Source organism: Plecotus auritus, assembly GCF_963455305.1.
Source record: "Plecotus auritus genome assembly, chromosome: 8".
NCBI lineage: Eukaryota > Metazoa > Chordata > Mammalia > Chiroptera > Vespertilionidae > Plecotus > Plecotus auritus.
Window position 1 is genome coordinate 66,005,238 of NC_137782.1, and position 17,659 is coordinate 66,022,896.

Sequence of the window (17,659 nt, forward strand, 5' to 3'; positions counted from 1 at the left end):
GAACACCTGCCCTGGATTCACATAGCCTGGGGTTGAAACCTGCTTATATAATCTGGGGCAGATCTCTCTCTAAGCTTCAGTTTCCTGATGTGTAAAGTGGAGCTCCCAACAGTACCTTCCTCAGAAGCATGCTCAAGGATTCAGGGGGAAGTGCTAAGAGCAATGTTTGATACTTATTAAGCCCTCAGCAAACATTGGCTGTCATTTTATCTCCCCTGACCTGCAATCACTGATATTAAATTGCCCTAATGACTCTTTGCTGAATTAATGAAGAAGTAAATGAGTGAAACCTTTGTTAAGGGCAAAAATAGAATATTGGGGACTAGCTATGGTTATGGGACATATTAATTATGCTCTATTAACCATGATTGCCTTGTTCTGGTTAAAGAAAGGGCATTCAAACTTGGCTGGAAGTTGTATGCCCTGGGACCTGGGAGTCAACCTTGGACCTGGGAGTCAATTTTGGAATGTGGGCCTCCTGCATGCCCCCCACTCAGGATGGAGCCAGCAACCTGGGCATGTGCCCTTGATCGGAATAGAACCTGGGACCCTCCAGTCTGTAGGCCGACGCTCTATCCACTGAACCAAACTGGCCAGGGCAAAATCTCCTCTTCTTGAGAATGACTGCCCTCCAGTATGCTGTCCTACTGCAGGTGCTATTTCCTTGGGGATTGAACTAGGTGTGGCTTAGAGCAAGGAAGAGGCTATGTCTGTCATTGAGGTATTGAGGTGGAAACTGCTGGTTACAGCAAGCATGTCAAACTCGCGGGCCACATGCGGCCCACAACGAATATTTTTGCGGCCCAGCCAATATAACGGTATGTAAGAAACATTTTAATAAAAATTTCATAACATCCTGTTATACATAATTACTAATAACGAACTACAATGTTCACTAATGACTGATTACTATAATCGTGTTGCATTCATTTCTCTTACGCCCCTTACGCACAGGCACACCATTTCTCTCCACTAATACTAGCAGTGAATATTTTAGCAGCCCATTGCCACATCATTAGTCCTGTACTGACTTGTTTGGTGTGCACAACAGGAAATATTTCACTTTTGAAGAACAAGAAAAATAGGTTTATTTGCATTACACTTATTAATTTTTTTTAAATATATTTTATTGATTTTTTTACAGAGAGGAAGAGAGAGGGATAGAGAGTTAGAAACATCGATGAGAGAGAGACATCGATCAGCTGCCTCTTGCACGCCCCCTGCTGGGGATGTGCCCGCAACCCAGGTACATGCCCTTGACCGGAATCGAACCTGGGACCCTTCAGTCTGCAGGCCGACGCTCTATCCAATGAGCCAAACCGGATAGGGCTACACTTATTAATTTGTGCAGTTATTCCGTGTCTGGTAAGTTAATGTTCAAGAAAAAATATTAATTTTTATTAAAATGTTCTATTATTTTATGTTAACGATGACTCATTTATTTCAGCCCTGTGTATTCAACGTGTCTCTATCGAAATAAACCTATGTTTCTATGAAAATTGAAGCTTTTGTTTTTTTGCGGCCCACATAAACTTAAACCTGTTTACTTGGCCTGTGTTAGCCTCTGAGTTTCACATGCTTGGGTTACACTATCTACTGATATTTACCCTCTATTTCTCTAGTGAAAATTTTCAGCTGCAGTTATTGCTGCCAGAATGAATACTGTAATTCCCAGCCTTCCTTATAGCTAGGTGTGACCACGTGACACATTCCAGCCAATTAGAGATGATGTGGGCAAATTCCTAGCTGTGCCCTTGAAGGGGAGTGCCATGCTCCCCTTCATTGCCTTTTCCCTGGTCTTGCAGCCTGGGAGGTGGACCCGGGAACAACATGATCAAGGAATCCCTGGTCTCAATACCAGGGATTTTGTTTTGCCTGGTCTGCTTATGCTCAGATATTACTAGAGAAACCAACTTTGTTCTGGTTTAAACCACTGTTATTTATGAGTTTCGTTAAACTTACCCACCCTTTATTCCAACTATTACAGCCACCCAAGATAGCCACAGTGAGGAAGAAAAAAGGCAGGACAGAGTAGAAGAGGATACCAATGGAGGCAGTGTGGCTGGGTGAGAAATGCTCAGGGATATCTTCTGGGAAGTCTCTGAGTTAGAGTTTGAAGGTCGTGAAATGTGGAGCGGGGAAGGAAGGGGGAGAACCCTTCACAGGGACTGCAGCAGGAGCAAGATCCTTGAAGGACAAGGAGGGCCTGGACAGGCTGAGGAGAGAGAGGAAAGCACATCCGAGGGGAGCCCAGTGCCAAGCGGGGTATTTCACCAGGTGAACTGAAACCAGGTGTAGGGATACTGGAGTTTCTCATGAGTCCTGGGGGACATCTGGAGGCTGGGATTGGAGGCAGAGAAATGGTTGGGGAATCCTGGCCCCTCTCCGACTCAGAGCACCATCTGGAGCTAACCCCTCATCCATGCCCCATGCCCCATGCCCCATGCCCCAGGCTAAGATGAGCACAGCTTTGCTGGGTCTGGGTGTTGTTTTTTTTTAAATATATTTTATTGATTTTTTACAGAGAGGAAGGGAGAGAGATAGAGAGTTAGAAACATTGATGAGAGAGAAACATCAATCAGCTGCCTCCTGCACACCCCCCACTGGGGATGTGCCCGCAACCAGGGTACATGCCCTTGACTGGAATCGAACCCGGGACCCTTCAGTCGGCAGGCCGACGCTCTATCCACTGAGCCAAACCGGTTAGGGCTGGATCTGGGGTTTTGACATCTTCTTGCCCATTGTGTCTCCAGCAGGCAGCCAGGGCCAGCAGGAGTGCAGCCAAGGTCACTGCCTTCAGTCCCAGGACCACAGCTGTGAGCTCCAACAGGAGGCCTGGGGGACACAAAGGAGAGTTCAAGAAGGACCCTAGGTGAGTCCTCAACAGCCCATACATCAGTGGGCGAGGTTTAGGCTCAGCTGCTCTCTAACTTCGGGGGCCACATTCTTTCTATTACTGGAAGGGGAGATCCAAGACCTCCCTTCCCTTTGTCCCAGGCCTGAAAAGGCTTTGCTCAATATCCTACTTGTACCTTTAATCATCCTGATAGCATCCCTGACTTCTGACAATACAGTAAGTCCTCACTTAACATCATCCATAGGTTCTGTGGCTTTAAGCAAAACATATAATATTTGTAATGAAACCAACTGTACCACAGGCTAATTAATATAAACAAAAGTGAAGTTCTTATGGCATCTTATTCACGTTATAGCAAAATTATGGAAACTACGTCATCTAAGGCCCTGCTATAATAGAAAACTGCTTTCATTTTTTGGCTAGTGACTCCTCTGCCCCAGGCACTTCCTAATTGCCTAATAGAATCCTCAAACTAATCTTGCAAGGTAGGATAGCAATGCAATTTGTATAGATGAGGAGACAGACGCAGAGTAGGGAAGTGATTTGCTCAGACCACATGTGTCAACGAAGTGGTGGGCTCCCAAGAATGGCAGGAACAGGGCTGAGCATCAGGGAGGGCACCCTGGCAAACTCTATTCCCAGTTCCCCCAGTCATCGAGGGTCCCTGAGTACTAACAGGTGATGTGAAAGACGCAGTTCTGGGCATTCAGCACATGTAACTCTGGATCCACACACAACCCTGTGAGGTAGGCTCTCTGATCCCCACCCAACACCCCAGTTCACAGAGCAGGACATCAGAGATTCAAGGAGTGAGGCAACCGGCCCACAGTCTCACAGAGAGAAAGGGGCTCAATCCAGAGCCATGTGCTTATGCACAGTTATGCACAGTTTTACAGTGTCATCTTACAAGGAATCACGGGGAAACCACTACCTCTCAAGCAAGACCGCCCACTGACCAGTTAGCACTGACTGTGTCTCTGGTGGAGCTTTAGCAAGGTTCTCTGCCTTCCTGGTTCTGCAGTTGAGATGGAGTCCTAGGAACTCTCTTGGTGACAGATGGGCCCTAGACAGGACGACTCCCTTCCCATGGCTAAGCCATCTGTGCCCCACCTTCACCTGTGGGGTACTGGTTAATTCCATTGGAGGTAGGAACACTCACTCACCTGACAGGAATCTCCTGGCTACATGTTGATTGATGGCTTCTGCCTCTTGGGAAGAAGTGGGCTCTGCTGCAAGGGAGAGAGGTGGTCTCAAATTTCACTTTTCTTTCTGACCCACAACTTTCTGAGCCCTGTGCTTGGAGCTGGGGTCACCAAAATGAGCCTGCCAGTTTCTACCTGGGATGGGGGCTATAAGTCAAACCTAGTATCTATTCTATAAGGACTAGTTAGACCTGTTTGAGCATCTCTGGGGTTGAAGCAATGTCTGATTTGTTGCAGTATCCACAGCACCGAGTTCACTGCAGAGCAGTCAACAGGCGCACACTAGATGTTTGTTGAACCATTTACTATAGAAAAGTCTATGGGGTCCAGAATGAGGAAAAATGAACTCTGCCTGCTAAAAGGAGAAGGTTTCACAGAGAAGAGGCTATTGATGCTGAGCTTTGAAGGACGAATAGGAGTTTGACATAGAAAATGAGAAAACATTCCAGGCAGAGGGAACAGTTTATGTAAAGGCACAGAGGCTGAGAAAAGTTGGCGTGTTTGGGACATGGTGAAAAGTTCCTTGTGGAAAACCTCCCCATTTTCCCTAACACCTCCCAGACCACCTGCCTTACCTTTCACCCTCAGCCTGGTGCCCTGTCCAGACAGGTATTGCCGGTTAAGCTTCCTCTGAAACTTTACACAGTAGTAGATGCCTGCATACTCAGTAGAGACACCTTGCAAAAGAATGCTGAAATCACTGCTGGAGGCCTGGACCGCAGTCACATTGGGTTGGGAGATGCCTTCGAAGTTGTAAATGGCTTCACGGCTCAGACCAGACCCCCGGAACCACCTGATGGGTCCAGAAGGACCATCTCCAAGCACTGTGCAGTTCAGGAAGACAGTGTCTCCAGGGGTTGCCAACACCAGCTCCTGGGGCTGGATGATCCAGAGGTTTGGTTCTAGGTTCCCAGCTCCTGAAGCCAAAGACAGATCCTTGTTTTATTCTCTCTCTTCTTCCATTGTCCACTCATTTCCACCCTTCTATCTTTCTTCCCTTCTGCTTACCTGATTTTTTCACTCGGCCACTCCCTCCTATGTTACCTCATTACTCAGTAGTTGAAGAGAGGGAGAGGGAAAGAGAGAGAAACAACGATGTGAGAGTGAAATATGGACCGGTTTCCTTCTGCACATGCTCTGAAAAGGGATCGAACTCCAAGCCTGGGCATATGCCCTGACTAGGAATCCATCCAGCAACCTTTCAGTGTAAAGGATGAGCCACACCAGCCAGGGCAATAAAGAAGTCCTCAGTACCGACTATGTGTTGATGCTAGAACAGGGGAAAATGAAGCTCAGAAAGACACACAAATGTCCTGCCTTGAAGAAAGTCTCAGTCTGGTTGTGGAGATGACCCTGGAAATCCCCCTGAGTTTGGAAACCCAGAGGACTGCAAGACCAAGAGAAGGCACCAGCCACAGCTTGGAAGGAGTCAGAGAAGTCTTCCTGAAATGCTTGCATCAAGTGAAAAAGGACCTCCCCGCCCACATCACCACACTCACAGATACTCTCCATGTCAGCAGTTTACAGAGTGGTTTCACAAACATCTGTTCCTTACCCGAACGACTCTTGAAGCAGGAATTATGTTGTCTATTTTTCAAGTTAGGCACGTGAAGTACATAGAGCTGAAGTGACTGATTTAAGAACACACTTCTATTGAATGACACACTCAGGATTTAGGTATCCAGGTCATCATTGGTGAACTTATAGATAAAATGACTGATTCCTTGGGGAGTGAGGAAATTAAATGATCAGCCCCAGTTCTTAACTCCCCTCTGGAACATCCACACACTTCTGCCATAGCCTCATGATGGTAGGGTACACTTTCTTGTCTATTGAATTGACGCTGAGTCATGTGACTTGCTTTAACCAATGGGCTGTTAGCAGATACTATGTCAGCAGAAGCTTGAAATGTACTGGGAGTGTTAGGACTTGACTTGTTCTCCTGCCATCTCCATGAGAAAATGCACTCTGGCCAGTCTGGAATAAGACATATGGACTAGAACCACCCCAGCTGCCTATAAATGTGTGAGTGAGATATACTAATGGTTATGTGCCACTGAGATTTTGTGTATACAGCATGATTGTGGATAAAAGTGACGGATGTAGAAAAACAGATCAGAGCAGAATGTTTTAACCTGCAGGGCCTGATACTCACCCTTCACAAGCACTGAGGTGCCTTCATCCAGCTGCATTTTTGAGTGCTCACTCAAGCCATCAGACCTCACACAGTGGTAGGTTCCTTCCTGCTCCTTGGTGACATTATGAATATAGATGGAATAGTCACAACTAAGTGTCTCCAACGTCTGCTGGATCATGGGTGTCACCCCAGGGAAGAAGCCATGTTTGAAATTATAAATTTCTTGCTTGTCCTGATTGCTCACCTTGACCCATTTTATCATGGCATCAATGCAGAAGCCAATCACTGTACACCTCAGTAGGAGTGTCTCACCTTCTGCCACCAGCATGGGACCCTCAGGTTGCAGCACCTGCCACTCATTCCCTTTGCTCCGCTCAGAGACTCCTACAATAGATGAAGAAAGGCCTTGAGCTGCGCAGGAAAGACTTGGAGACCTAAGAGGCAAGCTTAACAGAAACTGGTCATTAGCTGACTGAGAACAATTGCTCAAGACACTCCAGGGGTTGCTGGAGATGGAAGTGAAAGAGGAGCTGAGGCAACTGGCTGGAGAGAACAGAGATATTGAATGGAGAACTTACAAATAACAGATGGCACTTGAGTACTCACCATGGCCAGGCACTGCATGTATTACTGCATTTATTCCTCCCAGCACTCCCTTGAGGTGGGCAGCATCATTCCCATTTTAGAACAGAAGACACTGAGTACCCAGAAAGGTTAAGTAACTTTCCCAGGATCACCGTTTATGGGCTGAATGGTGCTCCTACCTCCACAATTCATATGTTGAAGTCCTAACCCATGTACCTCAGAACATGACTGCATTTGGTCATAAAGTCTGTAAATAGATAATTAAGTTAAAATGAGGTCACATGGGTGGGTCTTAATCCAACATGACTGGTGTCCTTATAAGAAGAGTAGATTAGGACACACACACACACACACACACACACACACACACACACACACGGAAGACCACATGAAGACATGAGGAGAAGACAGCCATCTACAACCAAGAAGACAGGCCTCAGGGTAAATCAACCCTGCAGACATCTTCATCTTAGACTTCTAGCCTGTAGAATTATAAAAAAATAAAAAAATTCTGTTGTTTAAGCCAGCATCCTGTGGTACTTTGTTAAGACATCCCTAGCAAACTAATTCACCACCCCCAAAAATGTGACAGAGCCTCAATCCAAACACTTAAAGCCTGTTTCTAGAGCCCCTGCTCTTAACCCTCAAATGGAGCACACATACCTCTGACTGGTTTGGCTCAGTGGATAGAGCGTCGGCCTGCGGACTGAAAGGTCCCGGGTTCGATTCCAGGCAAGGGCATGTACCTTGGTTGTGGGCACATCCCCTGCGGGAGGTGTGCAGGAGGCAGCTGATCGATGTTTCTAACTCTCTATCCCTCTCCCTTTCTCTCTGTAAAAAGTCAATAAAATACATTTTTTAAAAAAAATTGAGCACACATAGCTTAAGTGCTGTGGTGCTCATTCTAAGTACCCTCCCTGCCTCCTGTGACTCCTTCAATGCTTGTTGATGCGTTGTGAAGTGAGTCTACCTGGGGGATAGGTTGAACTCTGAGGTTGGCCTCAGACTAAGCTCAGAGAAAGAGGGTGGAGGCCACTGATGGAAGTTCTTCTGCACTCAGGTTATGAACATCATAGGTACCAGCACTCTATGAGAAGGGCGCTATTTTACTACCTCTCTCTTTTTTTTTAACTTAAAAAAATATTTTTAGCCCTAACCGGTTTGGCTCAGTGGATAGAGCATCGGCTTGTGGACCGAAGGGTCCCAGGTTCGATTCCGGTCAAGGGATGTACCTTGGTTGTGGGCACATCCCTAGTAGGGGGTGTGCAGGAGGCAGCTGATCAATGTTTTTCTCTCATTGATATTTCTAACTCTCTGTCCCTCTCCCTTCCTCTCTGTAAAAAATCAGTAAAATATATTAAAATATATTTTTATTGGTTTTAGAGAGAGAGGAAGGGAGAAAGAGATATATAGAAACATGGATGCCCCTCCTGCATGCCCCTCACTGAGGATCGAGCCTGAAACCCGGGCATGTGTCCTGCCCAGGAATCAAACCCTATGACCTCCTGGTTCAAGGGTTGATGCTCAACCACTGAACCACACTGGATGGGCTATTATCTCTATTTTTGAGATGAGAAAACTAATGTCAGAGAGTTGAAGAAACCTGAGGTGACCCATGCATTCAGTAGGTGTCATGGCCAGGATTTGAGTGCAGATCAGGTGACTTAGTGTTCTGCTCCACACAGTCATCAGCTTTGTGCCCTTGGTTTGTGTTCCCATCAGGCCCTGGGAATAACTCCGTCTCACTCCAAGACAAGCTTGCAGTATATCACAGTGTTTCTCAGTTGCAAATGAGGTGAGGTAGGGCAGTGAAGCAAACATCCCCTTCTAAGAGGATGTGGGGAAGGGTTTTAGAACTCTAAATATTTTTTTCTGCCTGTCTTCTGCTAGATGTGTGCTATTAGTCAAGGTTGTGACCAAGTGACACCCCCTATTTAATGCTAGAATCCTAGGGATGCCTTTTGTTCTTGGTGTTCTTAATTTCAAGAAGTTCAGCAACACTCACCCCAAACACCATTATCTGAACTAGTCAGATCTGTTCTCTCCATCCTTTCTGGTGGGCCTTTCCCTGGCCTCAGGTAGTTTCCTCACACGTATGCACAGAATAGTGACCATCCCTCAGCACGGGACTGAGAACTGTGCCTGTTCCCACCAGCCAGACTTGAAGACCTCATGACCCACAGGGCAATGAGTAGACTACACAGGACAGAGCACTTTACTCAGAGAGAAGTGCTCCTGTCCCACTTAACAAATCTGAAAAACAAGGCCCCAAATTTATAAAAAATAATAACATTCTAATGTGAGGTTTATAGTGCTTATTTAAGTAAAGATAATAATAGAATAAAGGCAGAGATGGAAGAAATGTTAGTATACTATTGTAAGGTTCCTATACCATAGTCATGCATCACATAATGATGGTTTCATCAACAATGGACCACATGTACTACGGTGGACCCATAAGATTGTAGAGGAGCTGAAAAATTCCTAGTGACATTGTAGCCATGGTAAGGTCATAGAGCAACATATTCCTCATGTGCTTGTGGTGATGATGGTGTAAACAAACCTACTGCGCTGCCAGTTGTATAAAACTATAATATAGCCCTAGCCAGTTTGGCTCGGTGGATGGAGTGTCAGCCTGCGGACTTGGGGGGGTGGTCCCAGGTTCGATTCCGGTGAAGGGCATGTACCTTGGTTGTGGGCATGTCCCCAGTGGGGAGTGTATGGAGGGTGGCTGATCCGATGTTTCTCTCTCATCATTGTTTCTGACTTTCTATCCCTCTACCTTCCTCTCTGTAAAAAATCAATAAAATATGTATATTTTTTAAAAACTACAATATATACTAGGGGCCTGGTACACAGATTCGTGCACCAGTGGGGTTCCTTGGCGTGGCCTGTGGGGATCGGCTGAAACCGGCAGTCCAACATCCTCCAAGGGATGTAGTAGTGCATGAAATGGCAGGCTGCTGGGGAGAAGCCCGAGCCCGGGCCAGACGCTGCCTGCTCCCACTCATCCTGGCCCTGCTGTACCAGCCGCTGGGTGTGCAGCCTCAGCTGTGCTTGCCAGTCGTGAGCCCAGCATCTGGTTTCCGTTGTTCAGCTGAGCAGCACTCCCATTGTGGGAGTGCACTGACCACGAGGGAGCAACTCCTGCATTGAGCATCTGCCCCCTGGTGGTCAATACATATCATAGCGACCAGTCAATCTGTAAACTGGCCAAACAGTCGACCAGTCACTTAGGCTGTTATATATATAGATATAAGTATGTACAGTACATAATACCTGATGATGATAATAAATGACTATGTTACTGGTTTACATATTTACTATGCTATACTTTAATCATTTTGGAGTGTACTTTTTCTACTTTTAAAATAGAAGTATTTAGTACGCTCTAAAACAGAATGCCATGTTATGCTGGCCCAGCCTCACACATCTCATGTCTATTGCAGCTCTTGATTGCATCGTTTTCTCTTGGGTATGATTTAATCTCATGTTGCTTTGTTCATCATGAACCCTAAATGTAGACACAATGACAAATTCACCTAATGATGCCTTTCTCAGTCCGTGCCCTAAATAATGCATGACTGCATATGTGAAATGGTATGATAAAAGGTAGATGGTGATAAATTAAAGGTGTATAATTAAACTCTAAAGCAACCACTAAACTACAAAATAAAGAGTTATAGCTAACAGCCAATAAAGGAGATAAAATAGCATTATAAAAATATTTAATTACCAATAATAGGTAGAAGGAAAAGGGAACAAAGAACAGAGAGGAGGATAATAGATTTAAATTGGTCGATGTAAATGGTCTAAATATCTTTTTTTAAATATATTTTATTGATTTTTTACAGAGAGGAAGGGAGAGGGATAGTCGGAAACATCGATGAGAGAGAGACATCGATCAGCTGCCTCCTGCACGCCCCCTACTGGGGATGTGCCTGCAACCCAGGTACACGCCCTTGACCGGAATCGAACCCGGGACTCTTCAGTCCGCAGGCCGACGCTCTATCCACTGAGCCAAACCGGTTAGGGCTGGTCTAAATATCTTAAGTACAGGTTAGAACTTGTCATATTAGATAAAAAATAAGATCCAACTATCTGTTGCTTATAAAAAATGCACTATAAATATTAAAGGTGTAAATAGGTAAAAATTATAGAAAAATATTCAGCATACTAGCACCAATCAAAAGAAAGCTGGAGTGGTTATTTTTTAAAATATATATTTTATTGATTTTTTACAGAGAGGAAGGGAGAAGGATAGAGAGTTAGAAACATCGATGAGAGAGAAACATCAATCAGCTGCCTCCTGCACACATCCTACTGGGGATGTGCCCGCAACCAAGGTACATGCCCTTGACAGGAGTCGAATCTGGGACGCTCTATCCACTGAGCCAAACTGGTTAGGGCAAGGAGTGGTTATTTTAATATCAGATAAAGTAGACTTCAGAGCAAACACTATCTTTAGGAATAAAGAGTATTATTTCATAATGATAAAGGAGTAAATTAATCAAGAAGCCATATAAATACCAAACATTTATGTACCTAATAACAGAACTTCAACGTATATAAAGCAAAACCCAGTAATAGAATAGCAGGGAGAAACAGACAAATGCACAAAGTGTCAGATTTCAACATCCCTTCTTTCAGTAGTTGATGGAGGGCTCAGCACAATGCAAATGCTAAACATATTGATAACCTGCAAGGTGAGCTGAGGTTTTTTTCCCAGGGCCACGTCTCTGACACCTAAGAATGAGCTCCACGGACCAGAAGATTTAACTAAGCAAAAGTGTGGAAAATTTATTATAAGCAGATTCAGACACCCCTCACGATGAGGGGGGCGCCAATAATGGGCTGACCCCTTGAAGCCTTGTAGTCTAAAGCAGTGGTCGGCAAACTCATTAGTCAACAGAGCCAAATATCAACAGTACAACGATTGAAATTTCTTTGGAGAGCCAAATTTTTAAAACTTAAACTTCTTCTAACGCCACTTCTTCAAAATAGACTCGCCCAGGCCGTGGTATTTTGTGGAAGAGCCACACTCAAGGGGCCAAAGAGCCGCGTGTGGCTCAGAAGCCGCGGTTTGCCGACCATGGGTCTAGAGGTATATATTTGCCCTACGCCTGCTCTATATTTACCAGTGTCACCTGATTGATTCCCTCCATTGTTCTTGCCCAGCAACAGACCTAAACTTTCCCTGTCCCTGTGCATCAGTTCACCTTATTGTTGCAGACCCTCCTTGGTTTCAGCTGCCTCCCACTCTGAGTCCAAAAACATTTTGTTATTCCTGCTTGGTTGGTTTCTGTGATTAGGCTGCTCAAACTGCCTTGTATGCCCCGGCCTATGTCCCACCTGCCTTTGTTTTCCACTGGACCCCTGCCCTGTCTGCCCGTATCAAGCTAGTTTCTCTCAATATTAGCTATCATTATTCAAGGAAATCAGCTTGGAGAAGTGAAGTGGTGCCTCAAGTCATAGACATTGAACAAGGGAGCATTTAGGTCTGGCCCCACACCTGAGTCCCACTAGGGCCCCTCCTGGGGTTACCATAGGGGTAGGGGGGACTGAAGGTGTGATGAACAGAATCTAGATCTCAATAGGGCCTGGGGGCAAGGGACCAGATGGGCAAGAGATAGAATGAGCCTGTTGAGAGCTAAGCATCTTGTCTGGTGGATCACAGTGTACTGGGCTGAAAGGCTGAACAATACCCAGGATCCTCAAGACCAGGGCTCCTCAAACTTTTTAAACAGGGGGCCAGTTCACTGTCCCTCAGACCATTGGAGGGCCGGACTATAGTTAAAAAAAAACAACTATGAACAAATTCCTATGTGCACTGCGGGCCCGGGGCGAGTCGGCTGCTAAGCAGGATAGGCAGCGGCACCTGGCAGGCCGGATAAATGTCCTCGGCGGGCCGCATGTGGCCCGCGGGCCGTAGTTTGAGGACGCCTGCCTGCAGCTAAATGTTCGTAGAGGACATATATGAGTCTGATAATAATAGCCAATAGTTATTCAATCTTTACATTGTGCCAGGTACAGTTGACCCTTGAACAACATGGGTTTGAACTACGTGGGTCCCCTTAAACATAGATTTTTTTTTCAGTAAATACATACAGCACTCTAAGTGTGTTTTCTTTAAAAAATTATTTTAAAAATTATTTTTATTGATTTCAGAGAGGAAGGGAGAGGGAGAGAGAAATAGAAACATCATTGATGAAAGAAAATGATTGATTGGCTGCCTCCTGCATGGCCCACACTGGGGATTGAGCCCACAATCCAGGCATGTGCCCTGAGTGGGACTCGAACCTGGTTTGATTGACCTCCTGGTTCATAGGTCGATGCTCAACTCCTAAGCCACATCAGCCAGGATCTTTATGATTTTCTTTTTTTTTTTTTTTTTTTTTTTTTTTTTTTTTTTAAACTTCTTTTTTTTTTTTTTTTAAATATATTTTATTGATTTTTTACAGAGAGGAAAGGAGAGGGATAGAGAGTTAGAAACATCGATGAGAGAGAAACATCGATCAGCTGCCTCCTGCACATTCCCTACTGGGGATGTGCCCGCAACCAAGGTACATGCCCTTGACCGGAATCGAACCCGGGACCCTTGAGTCCGCAGGCCGACGCTCTATCCACTGAGCCAAACCGGTTTTGGCTTATGATTTTCTTAATAACAGTTTTTAAATTTAGCTTACTTTATTATATGTATACAGAATATCCTATATAATAAAGAGGTAATATGCAAATTAACCCTCATGCCCTCACCAGATGGCTGCCTACAACCAGGCCGGCAGGGGGGTTAGTGAGGGACAACCAAACAAAAGAACAGCAGACTGCGTGGGGCAACCAGGCCAGCGGCCCGGGGGGGGGGGAGGGCCCATGAGGGGCGACCAGGCCAGCAGAGGGGGCAGTAACAGGTGACCATGCTGGCAGAGGGGGGCAATTGGGGGCTACCAGGCCAGCAGGGGGGCGCAGTAAGAGGTGACCAGGCCGGCGGTGGGGGGGGGGGGCAGTTAGGGGCAACCAGGCCAGCAGGGGGGGGCAGTTAGGGGTGATCAGGCCAGCAGGCAGGTGAGCGATTAGGAGCCAGCAGTCCAGGATTGTGAGAGGGATGTCCCCCAAGGGGTCCCAGATTGGAGAAGGTGCAGGCTGGGCTGAGGGGACCCAGGTGCATGAATTTTGTGCACTGGGCTTCTAGTAGTACATATACCACAAAATATGCGATCATGGACTGTTTATAAGGAAGGCTTCTGGTCAACAGTAGACTATTATTAGTTGAGTTTTTGGAGAATCAAAAGTTATACATGGATTTTAATTGCCTGGGGAGTCAGAACCCCAAACCCCTGCATTGTTCAAGGGTCAACTGTACTTATAGGTATAACCTCATTGGAACTTCCTAACAAAGTCAGGAGGTGGGTCTTATGACTAGCCCCATTTCACAGAGAGGGAAACCTGAGGCTCAGAGAGAAGTTAATTAGAGCAATCAGGAATGAGATTTGAGCCTAGGTTTGTCTCAGGCTGGGCCAGTGCTGGCTCATGGCTGTTCCATGTGAAAAGTCACATAGGCCCTATGCTTGAGTTTATGCAGTTGTTGCTGCCTTAAAATTATTATTATTTTAAAGAATGGAATATTTTGCCCTAGTCGGTTTGGCTCAGTGGATAGAGCCTGCGGACTGAAGGGTCCTGGGTTTGATTCCAGTCAAGGGCACATGCCCAGGTTGTGGGCTTGATCCCCAGTGTGGGGTGTGCAGGAGGCAGCTGATCAATGACTCTCTCATCATTGATGTTTCTATCTCTTTCTCCCTCTCCCTTCCTCTCTGAAATCAATTATATATATATGTATATGTATATGTATATGTATAAAGAAGGGAATATTTTTGTTGTTGTTGTTAATCCTTACCCGAGGATATTTTTCCATTGATTTTTATTTTTTTTAGAGAGACTGGAAGAGAGAGGGAAAGACAGAGAGAAATATCCATGTGAGAGAAACACATTGATTGGTTGCCTCCTGCACACACCCCAGCCAGGCCCGGGCTGGGGATGAGCCTGTAACCAAGGTACATGCCCTTGACTGGAATGAAACCCGTGACCCTTTGGTCCGCAGGCCAACCCTCTATCCACTGAGCCAAACCAGCTAGGAGCTTTAAAATTCTTAATACTTCTTGGACAAAGGACTTGCATTTACATTTTGCAAGAAAGGGAGAGGGCCCTGCCAATAATACCAATGACCCTGGGCTGCACCTCACCATTTTTATGTTTAATACTCCCAACATTTCTAGAGAAATGTCCCATTAGCGGGCCTGCTTGGTGGAAGAGCTGACATGGGCACACAAGTGTCCGAACCAGAACCCACCTGGCATGAGCCTAGAACCCAGAGCCTGGGAACTTAACTTCCCTGTGCTGCCCAAGAAGTTCTGCTTCTTTGGACACTAGGTCTGTGCTCTGCTGGGTCAGGAAAGGTCTCAACCTATTCCGTCTTGGTGGGTTCTTGCCCCACCAGGCATGCCAGAGCAGCTGATGCCCCTCTCCGGGACCAGCCAGGGGTAAGTTCTGTTCTGTTCCAGATCCCACTCACCTGAGAGGACAAGGAGCAGCACCAGTAGCCAGGAGGGGGGTGAGTGGGCCAAGTGGGGAAGGGTGGGCATGATGAGGGCACACGGTGCCTCTTGAAGTCCCTGAGACCGGCCGTGTCTTTGCTCTCAGATGCGTGTTGGAGTCTGAAGTGTGGCTGTGGGCAAGGCTGTGTCTGCTTCTCATGGTGAAGGCTACTTGGGGAAGTGTTTTGAACACAGCAAAATAAGGCTGCTGATGCAAGAGGGAGGAGACTGGTGGACCTGGTTCTGGCTTTTGTGTCTGGGCAATGGTTTCTGTAATCAGTCTGTTAAAACTTTAATGATCCCTTGCCACATACTCTGTCCTCGGCACCTTGAGAAGGAGATGAGCATGTCTGTCAAAATGTGTCCTGTTTTCAGAGGTTGTAAAGCTTGCGAGATCTGGCCTGCTGAGGACGTGGGATCTCATTGTCCTCCCAGCAATTCAACTCTTCCCTGAAGGCCCTCAATAAAATAGATTGTTCTTAAAAAAAAAAAAAAAAATTAAAAAAAAATGGTGTGCTCAAGTCAGCCAGACTTTGGACCAAGAACTGGGCTTGCCTCTTCCTGGCTGTGTGAGCTTTCAAACTCACTTGCCATCTCTGAGCCTTTGTTTTTGAGCCAAGAGTGGAAATGCCAAGTTATTGGGTATGTGAATGTTCAATGTAAAATTTTCCAAAGTAATAGTGCCAATTTATATGCCCACCAGTAGTGTAGGAAAGAGCCATTGTTTCCTTATTTTTGCTATTTGAATAGGGACAAAATAGCATCTCAGTGTAGTTTTATTTGGCTTTTGCTAATTACTAAGAAGATTGGATGTCTCTTCATTTCTTTTTTGGCCGTAATTGGTTTTCTTTAATCCCATTTTAATGATGGGGCTGTAAAGGTTTTGTGGCAGAGCCTGGGTATCCACAACAGAGTTTCCTAGGAGCCAGGAAGGGTCCTTTCAGAATTGCAGGTATGTGTTTCATCTGGGTGGGAGCTTGTCCTGTCTCTGCTGGGTTTCTTGTTCTGGGTCAGAATGGCCACAGAAGCTTCTCTCCTGGGGAGGGCATGAGAGCCCACCTCTCACTGCTGACTTTCCCATCCAGGTTTTTACCTCCTCTGGGGGCTGCCGGCCAGCACTGAACACGTCTCAGAAGGCTGATGAGTCAGGAGAAGCTAGGGTAGCAGCTACAGGCATCAAGTGCCCCTCGTGGATTGGTCCTCCTGAATAAGACAAGAGGGGACTGGGTCCCTGATCAGCTGAGTGCAAACGTTGTCCAACTGGCTCTGGAGAGTCCAGTTGTGGCGAGACGGAAGGAGGTGGTGCATCTAAGCCTCCCTGACCAGGCAAAGGAGCACTGGGTGCCACTTGAGGCACCTATGGAGGTGGTAAAACTGGCGGCACTTCCTCGGGGGGCTGGGGAGAGGAACCCTGTAGAACAGGGGGCTGAGCTTCCTTCTGAGGCACCTGCTTCTGTTCTCCTGCCACTAAAACCTTACTCTGGCCCTTCTTACACACGCAGAGCCGGACCCAAGGAGCCCTGTGCCAAGCTATTTCTAGCCATTGATCTATGTAAGAAAATTGATCAGGATGACCAGGGTCACCCATGATGACCTCAAAGAGGGCCCTGACAGTTGGGACATCTAGGGTTCCCTCTGAGGGCCAACCCACACCATAGGCTGGCCATTCTTTTTTTTTTTTTTTTTTTTAAAGGAGACACAGTCACTTTATATGTTCTTTTTTTTTTTTTTCTTTTTAAATATATTTTATTGGTATTTCACAGAGAGGAAGGGAGAGGGATAGAGAGCCAGAAACATCGATGAGAGAGAAACATCGACCAGCTGCCTCCTGCACACCTCCCACCGGGGATGTGCCCGCAACCAAGGTACATGCCCTTGACCAGAATCGAACCCGGGACCTTTCAGTCCGCAGGCCGACGCTCTATCCACTGAGCCAAACCGGTTTCGGCTGGCCATTCTAATTCACAGGATTTTTCTTAACTTCCAGGGAATTAGTTTCACAGTATAATCCCCAGCAAATTTTTTCTGTAAAACCCAATATTCTATAATATTATAACTAACCACTATTAGTTATAACTGTATTTGACAAAGGCTCCTATGTACCTTCAGTATAAAATTTTCCTTCATGAGAGAGAAAACAAACATTTGAGGCATTTCAGAGCCTATTGGGATGATCTAAAGTCAATTCTAGGTCAAGAGAAAGTTTCTTAAAATTTAAACCTTTGAAGGATTGATAAACTTGATTTTACCAAAAGATTATACATCAAAGTGTATTAGACCCAAACATTCT

The 17,659-nt window shown here is 46.0% G+C and overlaps 1 protein-coding gene across 2 annotated transcripts; it reads right to left on the bottom strand.

Moving 5' to 3' along the window:
* Positions 1 to 2,498: 2,498 nt before the first annotated feature.
* Positions 2,499 to 15,529, bottom strand: SIRPB2 (signal regulatory protein beta 2). 2 transcript variants are annotated; one of them, XM_080683835.1, is made up of 6 exons: positions 15,348 to 15,529; positions 6,441 to 6,580; positions 6,215 to 6,308; positions 4,635 to 4,976; positions 4,021 to 4,086; positions 2,499 to 2,835 (listed from the first exon to the last, which is right to left on the bottom strand). In XM_080683835.1, exons 1-6 carry the CDS (start codon positions 15,415 to 15,417, stop codon positions 2,663 to 2,665), a joined length of 885 nt encoding a protein of 294 aa, XP_080539961.1. In that variant the 5' UTR covers positions 15,418 to 15,529; the 3' UTR covers positions 2,499 to 2,662. The 2 variants fall into 2 exon arrangements, with proteins under 2 accessions (XP_080539961.1, XP_080539960.1); XM_080683834.1 differs by having other exon boundaries at positions 6,215 to 6,580.
* Positions 15,530 to 17,659: the final 2,130 nt, after the last annotated feature.